This window comes from Diplotaxodon limnothrissa, linkage group LG10 (assembly GCF_057381915.1).
Source record: "Diplotaxodon limnothrissa isolate DT_005_m linkage group LG10, D_limnothrissa_male_GT1.1, whole genome shotgun sequence".
NCBI classification, from domain to species: Eukaryota; Metazoa; Chordata; class Actinopteri; order Cichliformes; family Cichlidae; genus Diplotaxodon; species Diplotaxodon limnothrissa.
The window spans coordinates 13,614,243-13,632,852 of NC_140605.1; the positions used below are offsets into that span (position 1 = coordinate 13,614,243).

An 18,610-nucleotide genomic window follows, 5' to 3' on the forward strand; every position below is an offset into this window, starting at 1 on the left:
ATGCCCTTTGAACCACAACAGGTTCTATTTTGTCAAACACACGTTTCCCTTCTGGAGCATTTTGTGTGTGTGTGTGTGTGTGTGTGTGTGTGTGTGTGTGTGTGTGTGTGTGTGTGTGTGTGTGTGATTATATGTGTGCATGATTATGTATGTGTGTGTGTGTGTGTGTTTGTCCCCTTGCCTGTCCCACTTTCCCATCCAGCCAGGACAGGGGGGGTGGTTAAGAGGGGAGGGGTGCAGGCAGACTGACCTATTTCCCTCTCGCTTCCCCGTCCCGTACTATCCTTGTAGTTAAGCTTTGTGTGCGTGCGTGTCTGTGTGTGTGCCCACGCGTGTTTGTGACCCTCGTGAGACAATTGAGGTCTGCTAATCTGAGTAGTGATCTGAAGGAGGCGAGCTGGAGCAGAGACAGAGAGATGGAGGGTTTGTGGACGGGAATAAAGACAACAGTGGGACACAGAGAGGGTTCAGCTTGCCGATCGAGGCCGTCGGTCTAATCAGCAGAAAGCTAATGAGTGGGTCCGATGAATAGAGACTGGACCAGCAGATGGCTGTAGCCACATGGTGGTCCACAGAAGATGCCCAACCATGCCCCATCTAATCCACCTGCTACACTGTTTGGTCTTGTTTATGTATTTGCACAGTAATTTGATAAACATTTCCTTAAAACCTCAGGCTGAAAAGCACAAAATAGAATTACAGTGTATATATAAGATTAGAAAACCAGATTAATAAACTCCTGTCCTACACAGAGCAATATTTTCTGCTCTCATTCAGTCACACTCCAAACTCTCATCTTGTTCTACCCCCTCTCATATTTTAACAAAATAGCCGCAGTATATCATAAGTCAGGCACATTTTGTACTGTAACCTGTCATAACCTGTCAGTGTGATCAGTATCAGGCGCTAATGTAAAATTGGATTCTAACAGGAGTCACCAGGTGGCGAGGTCACTTACAGGCTACATTACAAATCAATCTTTGGCCCCCTCGGGTGCTGGACACCAGGAGGTTACATAGACTCAATAGTACACAGCTACACACACACACACACACACACACACACACACACACACACATATACAGCTACGCAAACAGCTAAAACATTGCAGCTGAATTGACTGGTTTGTAGGTGATTCAAATACACATGGGAGTCTGATGATGCTGACAAGCACACTCCAGTCCACTTTGTCAATTAATATGCAGATTATTTATAAAACAGATCAATTATGCTTGTTATAATTTCTGTAGGACAAAAGGAAAAATAAAAAACTAAGTATACAAAACGGTGAAAAAAAATAAAATAAACACACACATAGGGAGTACCATTATATAACAATACTGTTGTATGTGTATAGATGGTTATACAGTTTTCCCTCTGTGTAATTAGAAAGTTAGTGTCATAAGGCTTCACACAGGTGCAGGAGAGAGGTGACAAAGGCAGAGGGACGTCATGGAGAGCAGCAGTGTGTTAGGACACCATGTCTGTAAATCTGTGCTTGTGTACTCAGAGCAGGAATACATTAATGGATACACTTGTCTGGGACACGGCAGACGCTTGTAAACACACTTTGACACACACACTTGCTTCTAGTAAGTACAACTGAACAAGCCTCTCTGCACACACAGACACACGCGCCCTTCAAAAGTAACACAATAAAGCCATTTTCAGATTTTGCATGTACCAGCCTGAATATGGCGTACTCATTAAACATTAACTTGGGATACATTAAGGCTGTGGTTTGCGCTGCTTTGTGACTTCTCGCCTGTTGTTGTGCTCGGGCCGTCTGAGTACATCAGGACGTTGTGTGATAGAGGAGGATGGGGAATACGTGGCATCCCCGGGGCTCTTGGAACATAACCCCCACAAACCCTTGGGTGTCACATCATCCCTCTCTCACCTCTCCCTCATCTACCCCTGCCTCTGTCCCATGTGGTACACAGCAGGCAATAGGGAAGGGTTAATGGGGGACTAAATCATGCAGATGAAGCCTCCACCATGAGCATACACCTGCAAACGTGTGGCAGTATGACCAAAACTCAGCAATGAGGTGCTGGAAAAACTGTCTTCCCGAGACATAACAATCAACATGACAGGGTTGAAATGTATGTCTTTTCACTTGTTTGTGGTTTGTTCACCTCTGTCAGTTGGTCTTTCACTTTCTGTAGATATTTTTGCCCCTCTCATATTTGCCCCAGTGTGCTGAGAGCGACTGAGAGCCGGACAGGAACAGATGGGTTGCTGGCAGCCATCTTTTACTCAGTTAGGTTGAGCAGACACGTGGGTGGGTGTGTTAATTAGCACAAACCAGTGAATGTGTATGTGTGTGTGTGTGCGTGAGTGTGAGCGCGTGCTGCAAGGGGCACAATAGACATAATTATCTCTGCTTGAGAAGCCCATTTGGGAGGGGATGGGGGGGGGGGGGGGGGGGGGGGGGGTTGGAGGGATGGCATGGAGAGGCGGAGTTCAACAATGGCCCAACCACAGGCTTTGTGTGTACAGAGCAGAGGGCTGACAAGTGTCGGCTGTTATTGAGTATTTACACACTATTACACTCGCCTGCTCACGTGCACTTAACGCAGAAATGCACACACTCTGACGCTTCGGCCCTCGCTCTCGTTTGCTTTTTCGCCTCCTTGTCTCCATCAAAAACACACAGGCTCACACACAGCTATAGACACACACATGCAGCATGTTTATGTTTACAGTGCATCAGTGTATCAGTGTCACTCAGAGTAAGAGGGAATGATAGGAAAGCCCCTGCGAGCACATCAGTCTGACAGAAACCTGGCCACTATGTAACCCTTCAAGCCAGGCTGTGAGAGTATAGAAACTGAGGGAGAGAGGAAGCGAGAGTTTAGGAAGTTTCTTCTTCATTGACAAATTACCAAGATTATTTTGCTCCTTTGGCTTTCTTTTTTTTTTGTGATGAAAATAAATTTTTTGTGAAAAGTCACATAGAGCAAACCAAGAAAATGAAACAACGCCAACCAGGCCAAATCTTACTGTTTTGAACTTTTCAACAAGTGTGACTTCTTTTAAAATGCAGAAATCAGCTTTTAACTTACATTGTAATTGAATTATGGAGACATATCGGTCAAATGTAGTTGATATAGTGGGAGAATCAAAATACCAAAATTGTAAACTTTTAATTTTCAGTAAATATAAATGGATGCGCAGTAGCAAATAATGGCATCTAAACAGAATCTTAGTAGCTTAGTTACTAAAGTTGTCGCATTATAACTGAAGACAAAAAGCTAATATGAGAAGGAAAGCAGATCAATAAAAGTAGTTTATCTTCATTGATTTCAGGTCATATCCACAATCCTGAGCAATCATTCCAATCAGTCAGTATTATTATCGTTGCATTATTATTGACACTTTTTGTGATATCAAGGCAAAGAACGGGTCCCCAGTGGCGTTGTAAGAGATAGCTGTTAATCTGCATTTCCGTCCACATCCACAGTCATTAAGGAAAGTGAAAGCAGGAAGGCTTGTGTCAAGGCTTAGAGTAAAAGAGTTGCAGGGTTTATGTGGCGTGGATTGGGTTAAGAAATAGGATTGGAAGCAAAGAGGTTTTACCCCTTTTTTCCTACTTCCTTCCACGCTTTTGTTTAGGCAGGCGAAAGCAGGATTAGAGCGAGGAGATTACAGCAGGATCTACTAAGAAATCGTATTTAAGGAAATGCTTATTTTCACAACCACTCACAGCAGAGACTAGAAGTTTCGTGTCCCTTTCTTTCTTCATTTCTGTGTTGCTTTCATTATTAAAGGCAGTGATTTGTTCTCTAATCCTGGCTTTCTACAACGCAAAAACTTATAGCTTTACAGTGTTGCCCCACTGTTTTCTCCTGAAATGTTATCATATTTGATATGTGGGATTGTAGTAAAAATATATGTTTACATACGCTCAAAATTCTGGTATCAATTTTCTACTTTTGTGAGTCTCTCTGTGTGAGTGAGAGGTTCTTTTCCTCATGTTTCTGTGAATGTGGTTTATCATTCACAGTCTCATGAGGAGGCATGATGAGGGACTGGATGGGATCCCCGGTGGTCATCAAAGTGCCATGTTCCTACATGACCTCTCAATCAGACCTATTGATCCGCTTCACTATTAGCTATCCAAACACGCACAAAGGCCAGATCAACATCACAGACCCCGACTGATTATAGCGTGGGTCATAGTGAAAAGCTCCTCTGAGGTTTTTATGTGACAGAAACGCCTGTCTGAGGAAGAGGTGGCTTGTTGCTTATAGATTAGTATGCACATAGGAAATGTTCAATAATTCATTATTTTTGCAGTAGGTGAGTGGTTTGATCACTATAAAGTAGGGCTGAACGATTATGGAAAATAATCTAATTGCGATTTTTTGCCCCAATATTGCGATTGCGATGCGATATGCGATTATTTTTTAAGGTCTTTGTCTTCTGTATTATTAAACAAAGACAAGCAATACATCATATAGTATGGCCAATACTATATTACATTAATTTTAAACTGTTCTTTCCTGGAAGACAGACCTCTGTTATGATGACATGAGGTGATGCATGAATTGATGACTGACATTTTTATTTAACTTCTTCAATCACAACAGTATATTTGAACATACACAATAGTTTATTTTTAGCTTACAAACATCTGAGCATAAAGTGCTGACAAGGAACCCTGGTGTAAACATTAAAATGAAAGTCAGTACAATGTGCAGATTGCAGAAATATACATAAAAAAAATCAGTGGCTTTACCACACTCAGTTTTTCGACATCTGTGAACTACTAGACAGTCATTCAATTAAAAAATAATATTAAATAAATAAAACTAATAAATAAAAAATACACACATCTTACTGATCTCTGCAGTCAGTAACATTACACATAAAGTGCAAACATAATAGCAATTGTATAAACACACACACAAACACGCCTTTAAAATTTAAAGGCGTGAAATTGGACGGTCTAGCCTTCTGAATCAGAAGGCTAGTTCTGATTAGCGTCAGCGCTGTCTCGGTGGAGTTTAATAAACTCGGCCGTCTGCTTCTTGCTATCTAAAATATAACCAGACACTGGCGTAAATTCTCGACTGTCTCATACTTCTGTTTAATAAGTTTTCTGTTTGACGTTTAGTCAGCTGTGTGAAAACCAAGGAGGAACCCACCCGGGGGATTAATAAAGTTTTATTTTATCTAATCTAATAACTTTAATCTCAGCCAAACCGATTTACTCACAAACAAACAAAACACTGAAAAAAGCCCAACAATAACATTTTTAGGTTGTCTAAGTGACTTATATATTACGTTTAACCCGAGCAGCGAAACTCCGCGGTGATCTGAAAATGATGTGCCGGGAGTTGTGCCGTTCTCGGCCGCATCAGTAACCCTCGAGCTCCCGGCTAGCTGTCGATCTGGTGGGTAGCAGACGCCTCTGAAAACGTCGAAGCACTTTTGCAAATATGGGATATCTTGATAAACCGAGCAGATATTTGATGTTTACACAACTACTTTCTCGCCTGAAAATATTTTAAAAGTTTATTTTGTGACCCAGAAAGATTAGTATGAGTAATTTTAAAACTTAGTAGCGGCCGCCATTGTTGGAAACTGGAGTTTGGCTGGGCCGCGCTATGAATTCTGGGATATGGTAGTAATTTGGACAGCCTTCGGCGCGTCGCTGTGACGTAATCGGTCTACAAATGCGGCCTCAGGAGGATGCAGCCCATGAATTTGGACATGTCCAGAGTATAATCGCAGCCTTTGCGGTTAGAAAATTGCACTTGATCATGTCGCGATATTATCGCAAATGCGATATATCGTTCAGCCCTACTATAAAGTGAAACTCTGTTAAGACATCAGTCAATAACTGAGCACATACATACTATGGGGAAGAAACAAATAGCAGCCCTCATTTTCCAGAGCATTGTGTTGGTAAAAGGCTTGGTATCCAGCAAAAAGTGACAATGAGATGCAATGTTTTATGCTGCAGGGGAAATTCATACATTGAATACACACACACACACACACACACACACACACACATATATATATATATATATATATTAGGGGTGCAACGATACACAAAATTCACGGTTCGGTTCGGTTCGATACTTTGGTGTCACGGTTCGATATTTTTTCGATACAAAAAAAAATGTTCATGCCTTTTTAATTTGTCATTTATTAAAATTATAAATATATATTTTAACACAAAAGTACAGTTTTTAAATTTAACCCTAACCCTTGTGCGTGTTGTTTTTTAGCTCGTCATATTGCAGCCACAGAAATTATTTTGTCCATGAAACCATAAAGCTGCACTTTCTTTTTGCCTTATAGTCTGATTTGTCATAACTTCTCCGTTTTGTGGTAAGCTTTTCTTTGGCTGTCACTTCTTCACCCTGACCTGTCTTATTTGGCTCAGCAGAACTAAAATATATATCTGTCTGTGAAGGTTCTCAGTCATCCAGGTCATCGTAGTGAAATATATATCCTGCCGCACTCACATAAGCTCAGCGATTCTCTGCGCGATCAACCTCTCACATGTTTAAGCTGCGGGAGATTTCACTTGTCATGTTTGCATAGTAAGCTAACAATTAATAAGACGATGTCAGAGGAATTGGTGCACAAATTATCATCACTCACAGATCAGTGCTGTCGCTCTCTATACACAGTTCGCGCGATTGCAAAGTGAAAGCAAAAAAACAAGCGCAAATTCAAACACGATTTCAATATGTCACATATTGACAGTGGCTCACCCAATGACATAATTACCCAGCTACATTTCTGAAAGAATGCAAAAGCATTGACATATATTTTTCCTTCCTACAATAGCCCGACAGGCAGGGCAGAGATAGCCCCGGGACATCGGGCTAGCGATATTGCGAGCCCTGTATCTGATTGAGGAATCACTCATCTTTGGAAAAGAGAGTTTATTACAGAGAAATGTCTCTTTCCAAAATAAAAGCTATACTATCCGCTTCTTCTGGGCTATATTCTCAGCAGCATATTAAACATATCAGGTCTCCATAAGGAGAATCCTGTGCTAACAGCTGTCTAAATGACTCGGCTAAAGTTTGTAGCATGCATGCTTGTTGTTTTTGTCTTTGCACTAGGATGATGTCGGTGTAAATGTGCAGTCATATTCGTTGTGTTCCCACTAGTGCTTTCAGGTTAATCTCGTTGAAATAACCTTAACGCCACAACACGGCAAATCTCCGTTAACGAGCTACCCTATACAGAGGGGCTAGACGGCCAACACGTTAACGAGCTAACTGCGCTAACACACTAGCTCCCACCCATGTAATTGAGCATTGCATGGCACATCCAACATACTGTTTTACTTTAGTCCATGACTCGCTTACCTTCAGGGTCATACGTCACATGAAAACCAAAATAATTCCAAACGCCAGATCTGAATGAGGGTGGGGAGGTCCACTTCTGTCTCGCTAGCTTGCCCTGCGCTCTTCCTTCTGACCATGCTGTCTGTGTTGAGTGCTCAGTGAATCTGCGTTCGACTACTCCGCCTAGGCTGCACTCTCGAGCCTAGGCGGAGTAGTCAAATGCAGATTCACTGAGCGCTCAACACAGACAGCATCGTCAGAAGGAAAGTTGATAAAATAAATTACAAATTTTGTATTGTTCTTTTTTTTTTCTCCCCTTTGGTTTTCTTTCTTTCTCTCCCCCTCTTTCTTTCATTCTTTCCCCCTGTCCTATCCCACAGTCATGTCTGTCCCGTTTGCAACTGAAAATAAAATAAATTCATAATTATAATAAAGGTCAATCAAATGGACCAATATGATGATCCACTTAAAATAAATCCTCTTGGCATCTTTCTTGGCCTCAAGACAACAATTCTGATGGCTATAGATCCAAACGGGACACAAAAAAAAAAAAAAAAAAAATATTGAAAAATATTGTATTGTTCGATACATATGCGTACCGAACCGAAAGCACTGTATCGAACGGTTCAATATCGATACGAATATCGTTGCACCCCTAATATATATATATATATATATATATATATATATATATATATATATATATATATATATATATATAGAGAGAGAGAGAGAGAGAGAGAGAGAGAGAGAGAGAGAGACAGAGACAGAGAGAGAGAGAGATATGCATCTATCTTATCTATCTATCTATATAGTGCAGTATGCACTTATGAATTTAGGAGGTATGTCGCAAGAAGAGGAAGACAAGTGGTGTAAAACAAAGAACAAGAAGCATAATCAGGTTTATGAGTCCAAGTAGGTGATTTAGTGCCTGTTTCTGCATCTGGATCCAGGAAATTTTGAGAAAATTCCTTATTATTTCTATATATAGCATCTGGGCAGTGACACTCCTCTGCCACCAGCACTCTAATAGGGAGGGACCAGGCAGCTCACTCAGTGCTGCTAATGCAGCTCACTGCCCCAGGCCATGGGGCTAAGCTGGAGTACACTACATCTCATCTCATCTCTCTCTCTGTCTCACACACACACACACACATATGATGGCAGACACACACCATAAATCCAACATCGTCTCTTATCTGCAACTAAATGAAAACAAGGTGGAGGAGTGGAAAGCTTTTCATTGCCGGATGTTTACTTTTATACTGAGGTGCATTTTTTGAAGACCAAAGTTACTTCAGTGTTTAAGCTTTAGTGCACAGAAAATTAGCTGTTCAATAGGAATTAATGGGACATCCAGTAAAGAGAAGGTGTTTGGACAATAGTGGCACGTGTCTCTACGATGCCATGCATTGGGATACATGTGTGTGTGTGTGTGTGTGCGTGTGGTTTCTGTCTCCCGGGACTCTCATTATCACTGCTGTCCCAGATGTCACCAAGCACATGAAACACACGTCATGAATAATGGAGTCCTATTTCTACATCTCTCCCCATTTCTCTCCTATCCGCCCACTCTCTTTCCCCTGCATCCCTCGTTTCCTCTGATGCTTCCACTGATGCTTAATTTTCTCTATCTGAGATGGTCCATTTAGCTTTACGCTGCATTGTCGCCCTGTCTGGTTAGGGACGGCTTTATGGGGGGTAACATGGCACCTCTGCAGCGTTCTGTCGAGGTATATCTATGCAAACAATGTCTTTTGCATACAATTGGTTTCATGTCTGTCCCCGACGGTCCATTCAGTCTCTCGATACCCCCCCACAAACCCACACACACACACACACTTCATCCCCTCCCCCAGTGTTTACTGTTTAAAGTCACACAGGGCAAATTGGGACAGAGCAGTCAGTGGAGCAGAAGAGACGTGGTCCCATCATGGTGGAAAACTGGACTCTGCTTTCTTTTCTACCTCATCCCTCTGTTTCCCTGCCTCTTCTTAGCCTCCATGTTTGCCTCTTCCTCACTTCTGTCCCCCCAACTTTATGTCATTCGTTACCCTCACGGTGAGTTGGTGTACAACATCACGCAGCGGCAAGGGGCAGGGCAGGGAAAACATGATTGAAAGATGAGGTAAGCAGTCACAATTGGTTAGGAAAGAGGAGAGCAGTTAGGATTAGACAGTGAAGCGTGGCTTTTTAATGAAAACATGACAGAACCGCGGCTCCCTCAATGCCCTGCAATCTCGACTCCTTTCCAGAAAATGAGCGAGTGACAAAGAAGCGAGTGAGAGAGAAAGAGAGAATCGAATGCTGACACACAGATATTGTTCATGTGGCTTTAGTCCTATCTCGCACATTGACTCATGCTCTGTGTGTTGTTAACAAAGTCTCTCGCATTAAGGAGATGCAGTGGCTCCAGTCGCACAATTCGTTTTTACACCTCAGTTGTGCCAATAAAACCTGCTTTGAATATGAATTAAAAGGAGTTAAGAGGGTGCCATTCATAGATGTTAAGTAAGTGTGCAGCAGAATAAAAGCCAGGACAGTGTATATATTTAAATGGTTGACACCTGCTTCTACTTGGGCTTTTAATGTACACAGCATAGAAAAGGGAGAGAACAGAGGGAGGGTTGAGAGGGCTCCCGCTTTGAATACAGATGTAACACCCCCTTTTTTGCATAAAGGAGTGGAGAATACAGACATGGGCTGTTATCTCCTTCTTACTTTACCCAGCATCATGCCCTTTACTTCTACCCTTTTTCTTATCCTCTCTTTCTCGTTATTAAAATCAAGTCAATGACTCATCGATGGCCCTCTTCCACTTTAAAGCATTCCTCTAGTGCAAAACTGGTTTACTGCCATTCACAGGATCCACTGTGCTAATTTTAACACGTAGTTTATTATTTTTTGTGCCAGCAGGCTAATAGTTTTTGTCCTATTTTAAGCCCGGTAGGTGTTTCTTTGTGTGTGCACGTGCCACACACACACAAATCCAGGCCTCGTGTGCCTGGATTTGTGAGCACCAAGCATATTCCAGCACTGCAGAGAATATCTCCGGAATATGTTGCGCTTTTTTTTTCTTTTGTCTTCTTTCTGTGACAGTCACAAGTCTTTGATCTGCTCCTCCTCCCCTCCTCCGTCTTCTCACCTTCTTTCAAAATCTTCTCTGCAACTTGCCGTTAAGAGCACAGGTATAATGCAGAAATACAGAATGCAGTTTTTCTAAAGTGAGACTCAGAATGCTGTTTTTTTAGCAGCTCAAAATCATTTTGGTGTTTAACCTCCTAAAACCCAAACTCTTCCATGGCATGCATTTTTAAATTCTCTTTGATATTTGGGCATATTAGGACCTGATGAATGTAAAAACAAGGAATCACCAGATTGTTCTTTTTTTTTTTTTACCTGATTTTTGTTTCTAAGAAAAATGAGAGCCACATATGAGGATATTCGTTTTAAATTTCGGTAAAAGAGAGCCAGTACAATGTCCTTGTAAGTGGATATCAGGCCCTTGTAGAGCAAAATTTAGTATTTTGGTCTAGACAACCCAAAATGTGATGCCCACATATGTGGGCGCCCGGTCCTAGGAGGTTAAAGGATATAAAATCAATTTCAATTAGAAAAGACTAATAAAGCTTTGACACTCAGGTGCAGATGCATTTTTGTGGGTCTGGAGCTCAAACCCTTCTGTTACCATCTCCAATCAAAATGTCATCAAGGTTAATTTCTTTCCACTGTAATTAAATACTTTGAAAGTATTGTGAAGAATTATGTTTTAACTGTAAAAGATACACTGCAAAATGTGGCATACTGTACTATACATATACTTAATAGATACTGACAGGAATATTAACTAGCAGTAAACTGTTATTTTACAATGTCCCTACTGTATTCTACACTAACAATTTCTTACATTGACATATAACTGCATGTCCTCACCCCTGTGCCTCCTGAGACCCCACGTTTTCATATGGGGACATTTTACATTCTGGGTTTTCTGTACTTTACACTTTATTCTGCTCAATAGTGCAGATGCAATCTTTAACAAAGTGTTAAAAATGGCATCTGTATCGTTTATGCTACAAAATAAACCCACTGTCAGGTTTATTATTTATAGTTTTATATATTCTAATTATTTTTAAAGTCAGATTAGTTTCAGGTAGCATCCAGATTGGATTTACTAGGTTTTTTCAGTTGAGCTTTAATTCACTATTCAAAAAATAACTTTGATTGATGATGATTCTTTTTTATTTCTTTATTTTTTTATGTATTTTTACATCTTAGGTTTACTCACTTTTTTGAGATGTAAAAGTACCAGAGCTCAAGTCTCAGGTGTAGTTTTTGTCCTTATTTATTTAATCAATCAATCCCCCGACTTCCTGATATTCTTTCGGAATAACAAACTGTCAACACTTTGTGGTCAATTATTAAATTATTAAAATGTTTAATAGTTTAATGCTTGTGATTTTAAAAAGTATTGTACAGTATTTAAAAAAAATTATACATTCAGTCACAAATTTTCCTGCATTTTTACAACAGCTTGTTACAATGAATCAATTTACATTAAAAGCCTCAGGTAGATATTAAACATCAGTGTTGTGACACGTGAAATGTGCAGAGAAACGACAGTCCCAATTTTGTTTGAAAGCCTCTGTGTAGAGAGAGGCACTGTAATGTTGTGATTGTTTGAAGGAATCTAAAACCTTTGACCTTCTCCGTGTGCTACCTTACACTCGTCATAATGCGCAGTAACCTTCATTTAACTGGGAAAGCCCTTAGAAACAAGCATCTACTGCCTTTGACCATCAGCAGGGTCGAGTAAGATGAAGAATCCAGGGGTCAGATTGTAGTGATCCACCAGGAGGAAAACAGGAATCAGAGTTCGATAGCTCATTAGCCTTTTCCAAACTCATTAGATATGGGGTCCATACTGGAAGTCCCATGGGAGCAAAGGTGTTTTACTCAGACCTGTCAGTGTTTTGTTTTGTTTTTTGTCTTCTTGTCATGTACACTGGAAAATCTGAGCAGGTTAGTATCATAAGAAAATTCTTGCTTAGGTGCCTTTAATATAGGATATTGTGGAAATTTGCACCTCTAAACATGTAGGTCGGATTCCCTGTTGGGAATAGTGCTGAATAAACTGTTCATGAATGAAGTTCCAAATATTTTATTAGTTAGTTAAAGGAGGTGACAAATTGTTAGTTATTTTCATGATTTTGAGGTGCAGAACTGGATTAAATGATTTCTGAAACCAGCAAACCTCCAACTGAGGCTTAGGAAATCGGGAAGCTATAACGCGGTGCATTGTGTTGTATGTTTTTGTAAAGTATTTGTGATTGGATACAAAGCTACTTGCATGTGAAAAGCTATATTTAGCCACTTCAAACTGATCCTACTTTTCTTTATTGATTTAAGCGACTTCAACAGCCAGTTTGCCGTTGCGATTTTTGCATTCACACAACACCTAGGGTATCAACATTTGGTCCTTGATGATTGTAAACACGCTGTGCTTTAATAATTGCTGAAAGTACACCAAAATCGTAACAGGATGCCAGTGAGAAGACCCTAGCAACAGGGAGAGGATGAAGAAAGCGTGAGAGTGGGAGGGAGGGGGAAAGATGCAGAACATCAATAAATAATGGCCCCACTGAGGAGGTGGAAATATGGGCCTCGTTATCTTTGTGCCGACGCCTTCATTTGCATGTGAGAAAATGAGGCTGCTACTAACTCGCACACATGGTGCGCACACATACACACTGCTGGACTCGCATGAGCTACAGTATACATCCTATTTATAGACTATTTCTTGCTTTTATTTTTTCCTATTCTCTCACACATTTACACTTCTATTAATTCCCCTTTCCTTCCTTCTCTTTGGAATTTGTCAGAGCAGCAGCTCTGGTCTGTGTGACTGTGAGGCTGCCGGCATTTTGTTGGTTTAAAAAATAAAGTGAAAGCACACCTTTATCACAGGCTTGGTAGGAACTTTAACTTTACTAATGCCCTGTTTAACATTGCAGAGCATACAGCTGGAGTATACACCGCTACAGAGTAGTTGCCTGGTGAAACACCATTAAGTGATTGGGTAAAGCAGGTGGCTTTTGCAGTGCCTTGCTCATGAGTAACTGGGTTCTCTTATAGACTTAGAATAGCAGACTTAACCTTAGTTTATCTCTATGTGCCAACAATTACATAAAAAAAAGGGGAAAAAGAGCAAATCCAATTTAGTTATTTTAAAAATTTCATCAAAACTAAAAAATGTACACTCCTGATTAAACCGTTAAATTATCCACACTATATACAGTTTTTTTCTGTCAGAAATAAAAATCCCTTTCCCGTACATGTAGCTGCAGAAGGAGATAAAAATAGTTCCCCTCTGGACCTCATCTGCATCTGGGCATCACCCTGTTTTTGCCTGTGAATGCATCTCATTGAGAGTGACCAAACTCATACAGGATCTAACAATGTCACAATCCTCTAGGCCATGCAGCTTCTTTCAAAGCGCTTCTTCTCGGGTGAAAGGACTCTTTAAAGAATCATTTATACATGATACAAAATTATTTAACCTTTTAAATGGTTCTTTCAGAGCATTTCTGAGGATCTGTAAGTGCCTCGCTCTGTTTCTTTTTTTTAAATTTTACAGCCGTTTTGGTTAGATGTTAAACAGGCTGGTATTTATATATTGCTTTTTTTTTTTGTTGATCAGTGTTTTAAAATCTAATGCTAAGGTAATAAAACATTTCAAAATGCAAATCTTAAGCTGTGTAAGTGCTGGGTTATCCCTGGATTATGCTTCAGCAGGAAATCTACACAGTAACTTACAACAAAACCAGAAGGTCCTACAAAACGCTATGCTGCAACCTTTCACATAACCTGAGATGCACTTCCAGAGAAATGTAAATACACGTTGGTTCGACGCAGCCCGAAAAGGCTTGAATGGCCTTTGAATGGCAAGGGTTAGAAAGGGGTTTGTGGTGATGTCGGAGGTTAGGACGTAGATTTCACAGAGAAGTCTAAATCCGACTTTAGAATCTTTTTTTTTGCGGTTTATCTCAAGAGTTAACAGTTTTCCAACTTAAGTTTTATCTGCTGCACTTGTGTTTTTGCATCTTTCTTCCAAATTAAGTACATACATACATGTGCATGGCTCTGACTTCCTTTATGCTTAGTATACATGGACGAGTTGAAACTAAAGACAAAATATAGCTTTGAGTCTGACAAATCCAATCCAATCCATCATCTTCAAGCTCTGTAAGGGTCTGTGTAACATGAAGGAGGCACAACGGAAAAAAAAACCTGCAACAGAAACTACTGTACTGTTTTTATATTCAGAATGCCTGTACAGTATGCATGCATTTCTGCGTATTCTCCTGAAGCAGAGTGTGTGTGTGTGTGTGTGTGTGTGTGTGTGTGTGTGTGTGTGTGTGTGTGTGTGTGTGTGTGAGCGAGAGAGAGAAAGATGTACAGTTCTGTTTCTCATTGTCTAGTCAAGTCAGCATGAATAAAAGCTGAGGGAGCACAGTGATTTCGGATTTAGTAATTAATATTTTACTCTGTCTGCCACTCTGCTTAGAAACTCAGAGCAACAAAAAAAAAAGAAAACAGCGAGAAAGCGAGAGAGCAAGAGGAAAAGGGTGAGACTGATGATGGTTCACACAAAGACATGAAGTGAGTCAACCAACGATAGACTGATTCTATGAACAAACCACTCAGTTGTGATGGCTGGATAGTGAGAGGACTAATGTGATGTGTATTGTGTAATAAGTGTTGTTTAAGAGGCTGCAGATGGGATGAATTCAGTTCACTGCTGCAGACAGGGACAGAAAGAATGGCTTTGACAGATCCTGCTGACTCTCTCTCTCTCTGTTTCTCTCTCCCTGCCTATGTCAGAGTGTTGTGACAGGCTAGTCGTCGGTGTTGTGGGAGTAGCAGTCTTAAAGTGCTCATTATCCTGTAAGGCTTCATTCTAAGGGGGCAAACAAAGGCTGCTGTGAAATTGCAGCCTGTGCCTCCTCCCGGGTCATACAGTATATTCGATGCAAACACATTCACAGTGCATAACTGCTACCTTCCGTATACCTGCTCAACCCTCTGAAAGACCCTGATAAACACAGACTCTGTAGTTTAAATATTGATGCTGGTGAATGTGAAAGCAGCCAGTCCAGTTGTTGCCCCGTGGTTGGATGCTAAAAGGCACAATTGATAATTAATGCTTACAAACCTAAAGAAATCTTATTGTAATGACTGTCACACTTAAGGTAAACTATGAGATTATTTGTGCTGTGAGGACATAGTACAGCTTCGTTAATGTGAGGTTTGTGGACTTTATCAGGAAATGTAAGATAGCTTACCTTTATGCAAAGAAACAATGTTCTGTATAAATTACGCAAGAATATCTTGGTAAAGGGAGTCATTGCAAACTGATGTCTGCCTTCACTATACACAGCTTGAAGACTTTGTAATGCTGACATAACTGTTCTTTGAGTAGCATAAAACAAATGCTAAGAAAGAGAAGACACAGAGGCACATTTGATCTTTGGCCTTCCTGTTTTCTTATCATGCATAAAAGGAAGAACACTTAACGAGTTTTGTGATGGTAGTTAGTGTGATGTGCAAGAGTTATAAGCTGTGTGTGGAGGGAGACAGTAAATCTGTCTCTCCTCTGTCTGTGGGTGGTGTAAGTGACCGCTGGGTGTCCTCCAGGTCTTGAAAGAGTGCCAGGCTTTGGGAAGCAGCATTATTAGGCAGGTAGTGCCAACTGTTCAGGCAGCTGTTTGTTCTAAGAACAATATGGTTTTGCAGTATGCACTATGTATTTGAACGAGAGTGATCATCACGAAAGTGTGGGAACAGGAGGGAGTGAAAAGTTTTTTACACACAAGGTCTTCGGAGTGATGTTTTGCCTGTTGTCACTTCTCCTTTAAGAAGATTAATGTTGATCTTTTGTTAATGTGTCTTCCTCAGGTAACAGGTTCTCGCTGACCTCCTTTGGGGCTCTTTACATCTCCGATGTTCAAAAAGAGGATGCTCTCTCTACATACCGGTGCATCACCAAGCATAAATACAGTGGCGAGACACGGCAAAGCAATGGAGCCAGGCTCTCTGTAATGGGTGAGTAACTGGTGTGTGAACTTACCTTTTTCTCTTTGTCTTGACAAAAATGTAACACCATGTCTGCATTCCAGACCCCAACGAGTCTGCACCCACCATCCTGGACAGTTTCCAAGCAGGGGAGGTCTACGCAGGCCATAGTATTGAGCTCCCCTGCATAGCGGGAGGATACCCAAGCCCTACTGTGCGCTGGCTGAAAGATGGTCGCCCACTACCCTCAGATGCCCGCTGGACGCGGCGATTGACAGGGCTGACCATCAGTGACCTGAGGCAAGAAGACAGCGGCAGCTATGCATGCGAGGTCACCAACAGTTTTGGCTCAAAGGAGGTGTCTGGACAGCTTCACGTGATAGGTGTGTGAGGCTCATTACACACAGATACGCACACACGCTCACACACATTTGCAAAATATCTGGCAGACTGGCTCGTTGTCTTGTCAGTGAATCAGCCTTGCAGACAGACATAGTTGTAAACACCTTTAAGTGTTTGGTTTGGGGCGCACATGTAAGTCCAAGCTAAAGTGTGTCTGTTACAAACATATGTGTGAGCTGTAGGATGTCCCATCATATCAGACCTCAAAAGGAAAGACAGGGCGGTAATTCGCTCAGGCTGATTCCATATCACAGCTGCCAACACCATTTACCATCAGAAAAGAAGAAGAGTGAGGAAGACAGAGATAAAGACAAGGGGTCATGCGGGGGGCGGTCGGACACCCAGACAGTGCTGGAATGACATTATCTACAATGTAATAACGAGATAATAAGAAAGGCTGAGCTAAAGTGTGTAAAGTATACAAAGAAACAAAGGGAGTGAGGCGAGATAGAGCGAGAGAATAGAGAGGCGGTAGGCTTTGCCAGTGGGCACATCATGGCAGCACAGTCTGTGACTCTGACAGGGTGAGTAGGGGGGGTTGGGAGGCACAGTGATGCCCCCCAGCATACACCACCAGCTGCCTTATTGCTCACTGACATTTGCGTGCACACACACACACATACACACATGTAGACACGCGTTCTTGCTGACACACAGACACACTCACACACACAAGTGGACAGAGATGTGAAGCGATATCTCCAGCTGCTTTTTTAATGAGTGCGTCCAACTGATTGAGTCACCACTGCTGATTGTACTCGCTCTCTTTCTCCCCATCTCTGTGAATGAAAACGCCTACTGTAAGCACCATGTGTCATGTTTTGAATCCAGTTTAATGATTTTAGAGTGATGCAGGAAAGGCAAAAGACACAAAAAACACCTTTTGAAATAAGATAACATAATTAGTAAATAAAAAGGTAAGTTAGCAGGCTACAAATCACATTGATGCCTTTTGATTATTATAGCAGATATACTATTAAAGTGATCCACATTTTTGTTTTATGAACTCCTGTGGTCTTCTCTCAGATCCACTACGAGTGACCTTGTCCCCTAAGAATCTGAAAACGGGCATCAGCAGCACACTGTTCTTCACCTGCACTGTGGAAGGCTCTCCAGAATACACCATCACCTGGTACAGGAACACAGAGCCAATTGTCCCAGACGAGCACATCTCCATCCAAGGACAACACAATGACACCCTGCAGATCACTGCAGCACAGAAGCTTCACTCTGGGGCCTACCAGTGCTTTGCTTCCCGAAAGGGCCACACTGCTCAGGACTTCTCTATTATTCTGCTAGAGGGTACGTGGACAGTGACTTAAATAAGTGCAGGTATTAGGCGCCATAGTCTTTGTGTTCAAAGTTAATATGTTTGCTGTGGGCTTTGCAACTTCTCAAGTATTCTGCTTTTCTGTCAGAACTTCTCACTTTCTATTTATGTCCTTCTGTTTCCTCTCTCCCCCTGTCCTCTCAGATGGTACTCCTCGTATTGTGTCTTCCTTCAGCGAGCGGGTGGTAAACCCCGGCGAGCCTTTCTCCCTTATGTGTGCGGCCAAAGGAGCCCCACCCCCTTCTATCACGTGGACACTGGACGATGAACCTGTGATTAGAGATTCAACCTACAAGACCAGCCAGTACACCCTGTCGGATGGCCTGACTGTATCGCACGTCAACGTCAGCAGTCCACTTATTCCAGACGGAGGAGTGTATCGTTGCGTCGCACGCAACTCGGCCGGTAGCGCCGAGTACCAAGCGCGCATAAACGTAAGAGGTGCCTGTCTGCTTTTCAATATAAATGCACTCTACACCTG

At 41.6% G+C, this 18,610-nt stretch overlaps 1 protein-coding gene across 2 annotated transcripts in view; it reads left to right on the forward strand.

Moving 5' to 3' along the window:
- LOC146623995 (cell adhesion molecule DSCAML1-like) overlaps positions 1–18,610 on the forward strand; it is a 54,175-nt gene that overhangs the window by 16,702 nt on the left and 18,863 nt on the right. For both annotated transcript variants that reach the window (XM_085363578.1, XM_085363579.1), the window contains exons 4-7: positions 16,281–16,427; positions 16,502–16,780; positions 17,826–18,101; positions 18,274–18,570. In XM_085363578.1, the coding sequence (XP_085219704.1) occupies positions 16,281–16,427; positions 16,502–16,780; positions 17,826–18,101; positions 18,274–18,570 (999 nt within the window). The remainder of the gene's footprint in view (positions 1–16,280; positions 16,428–16,501; positions 16,781–17,825; positions 18,102–18,273; positions 18,571–18,610) is intronic.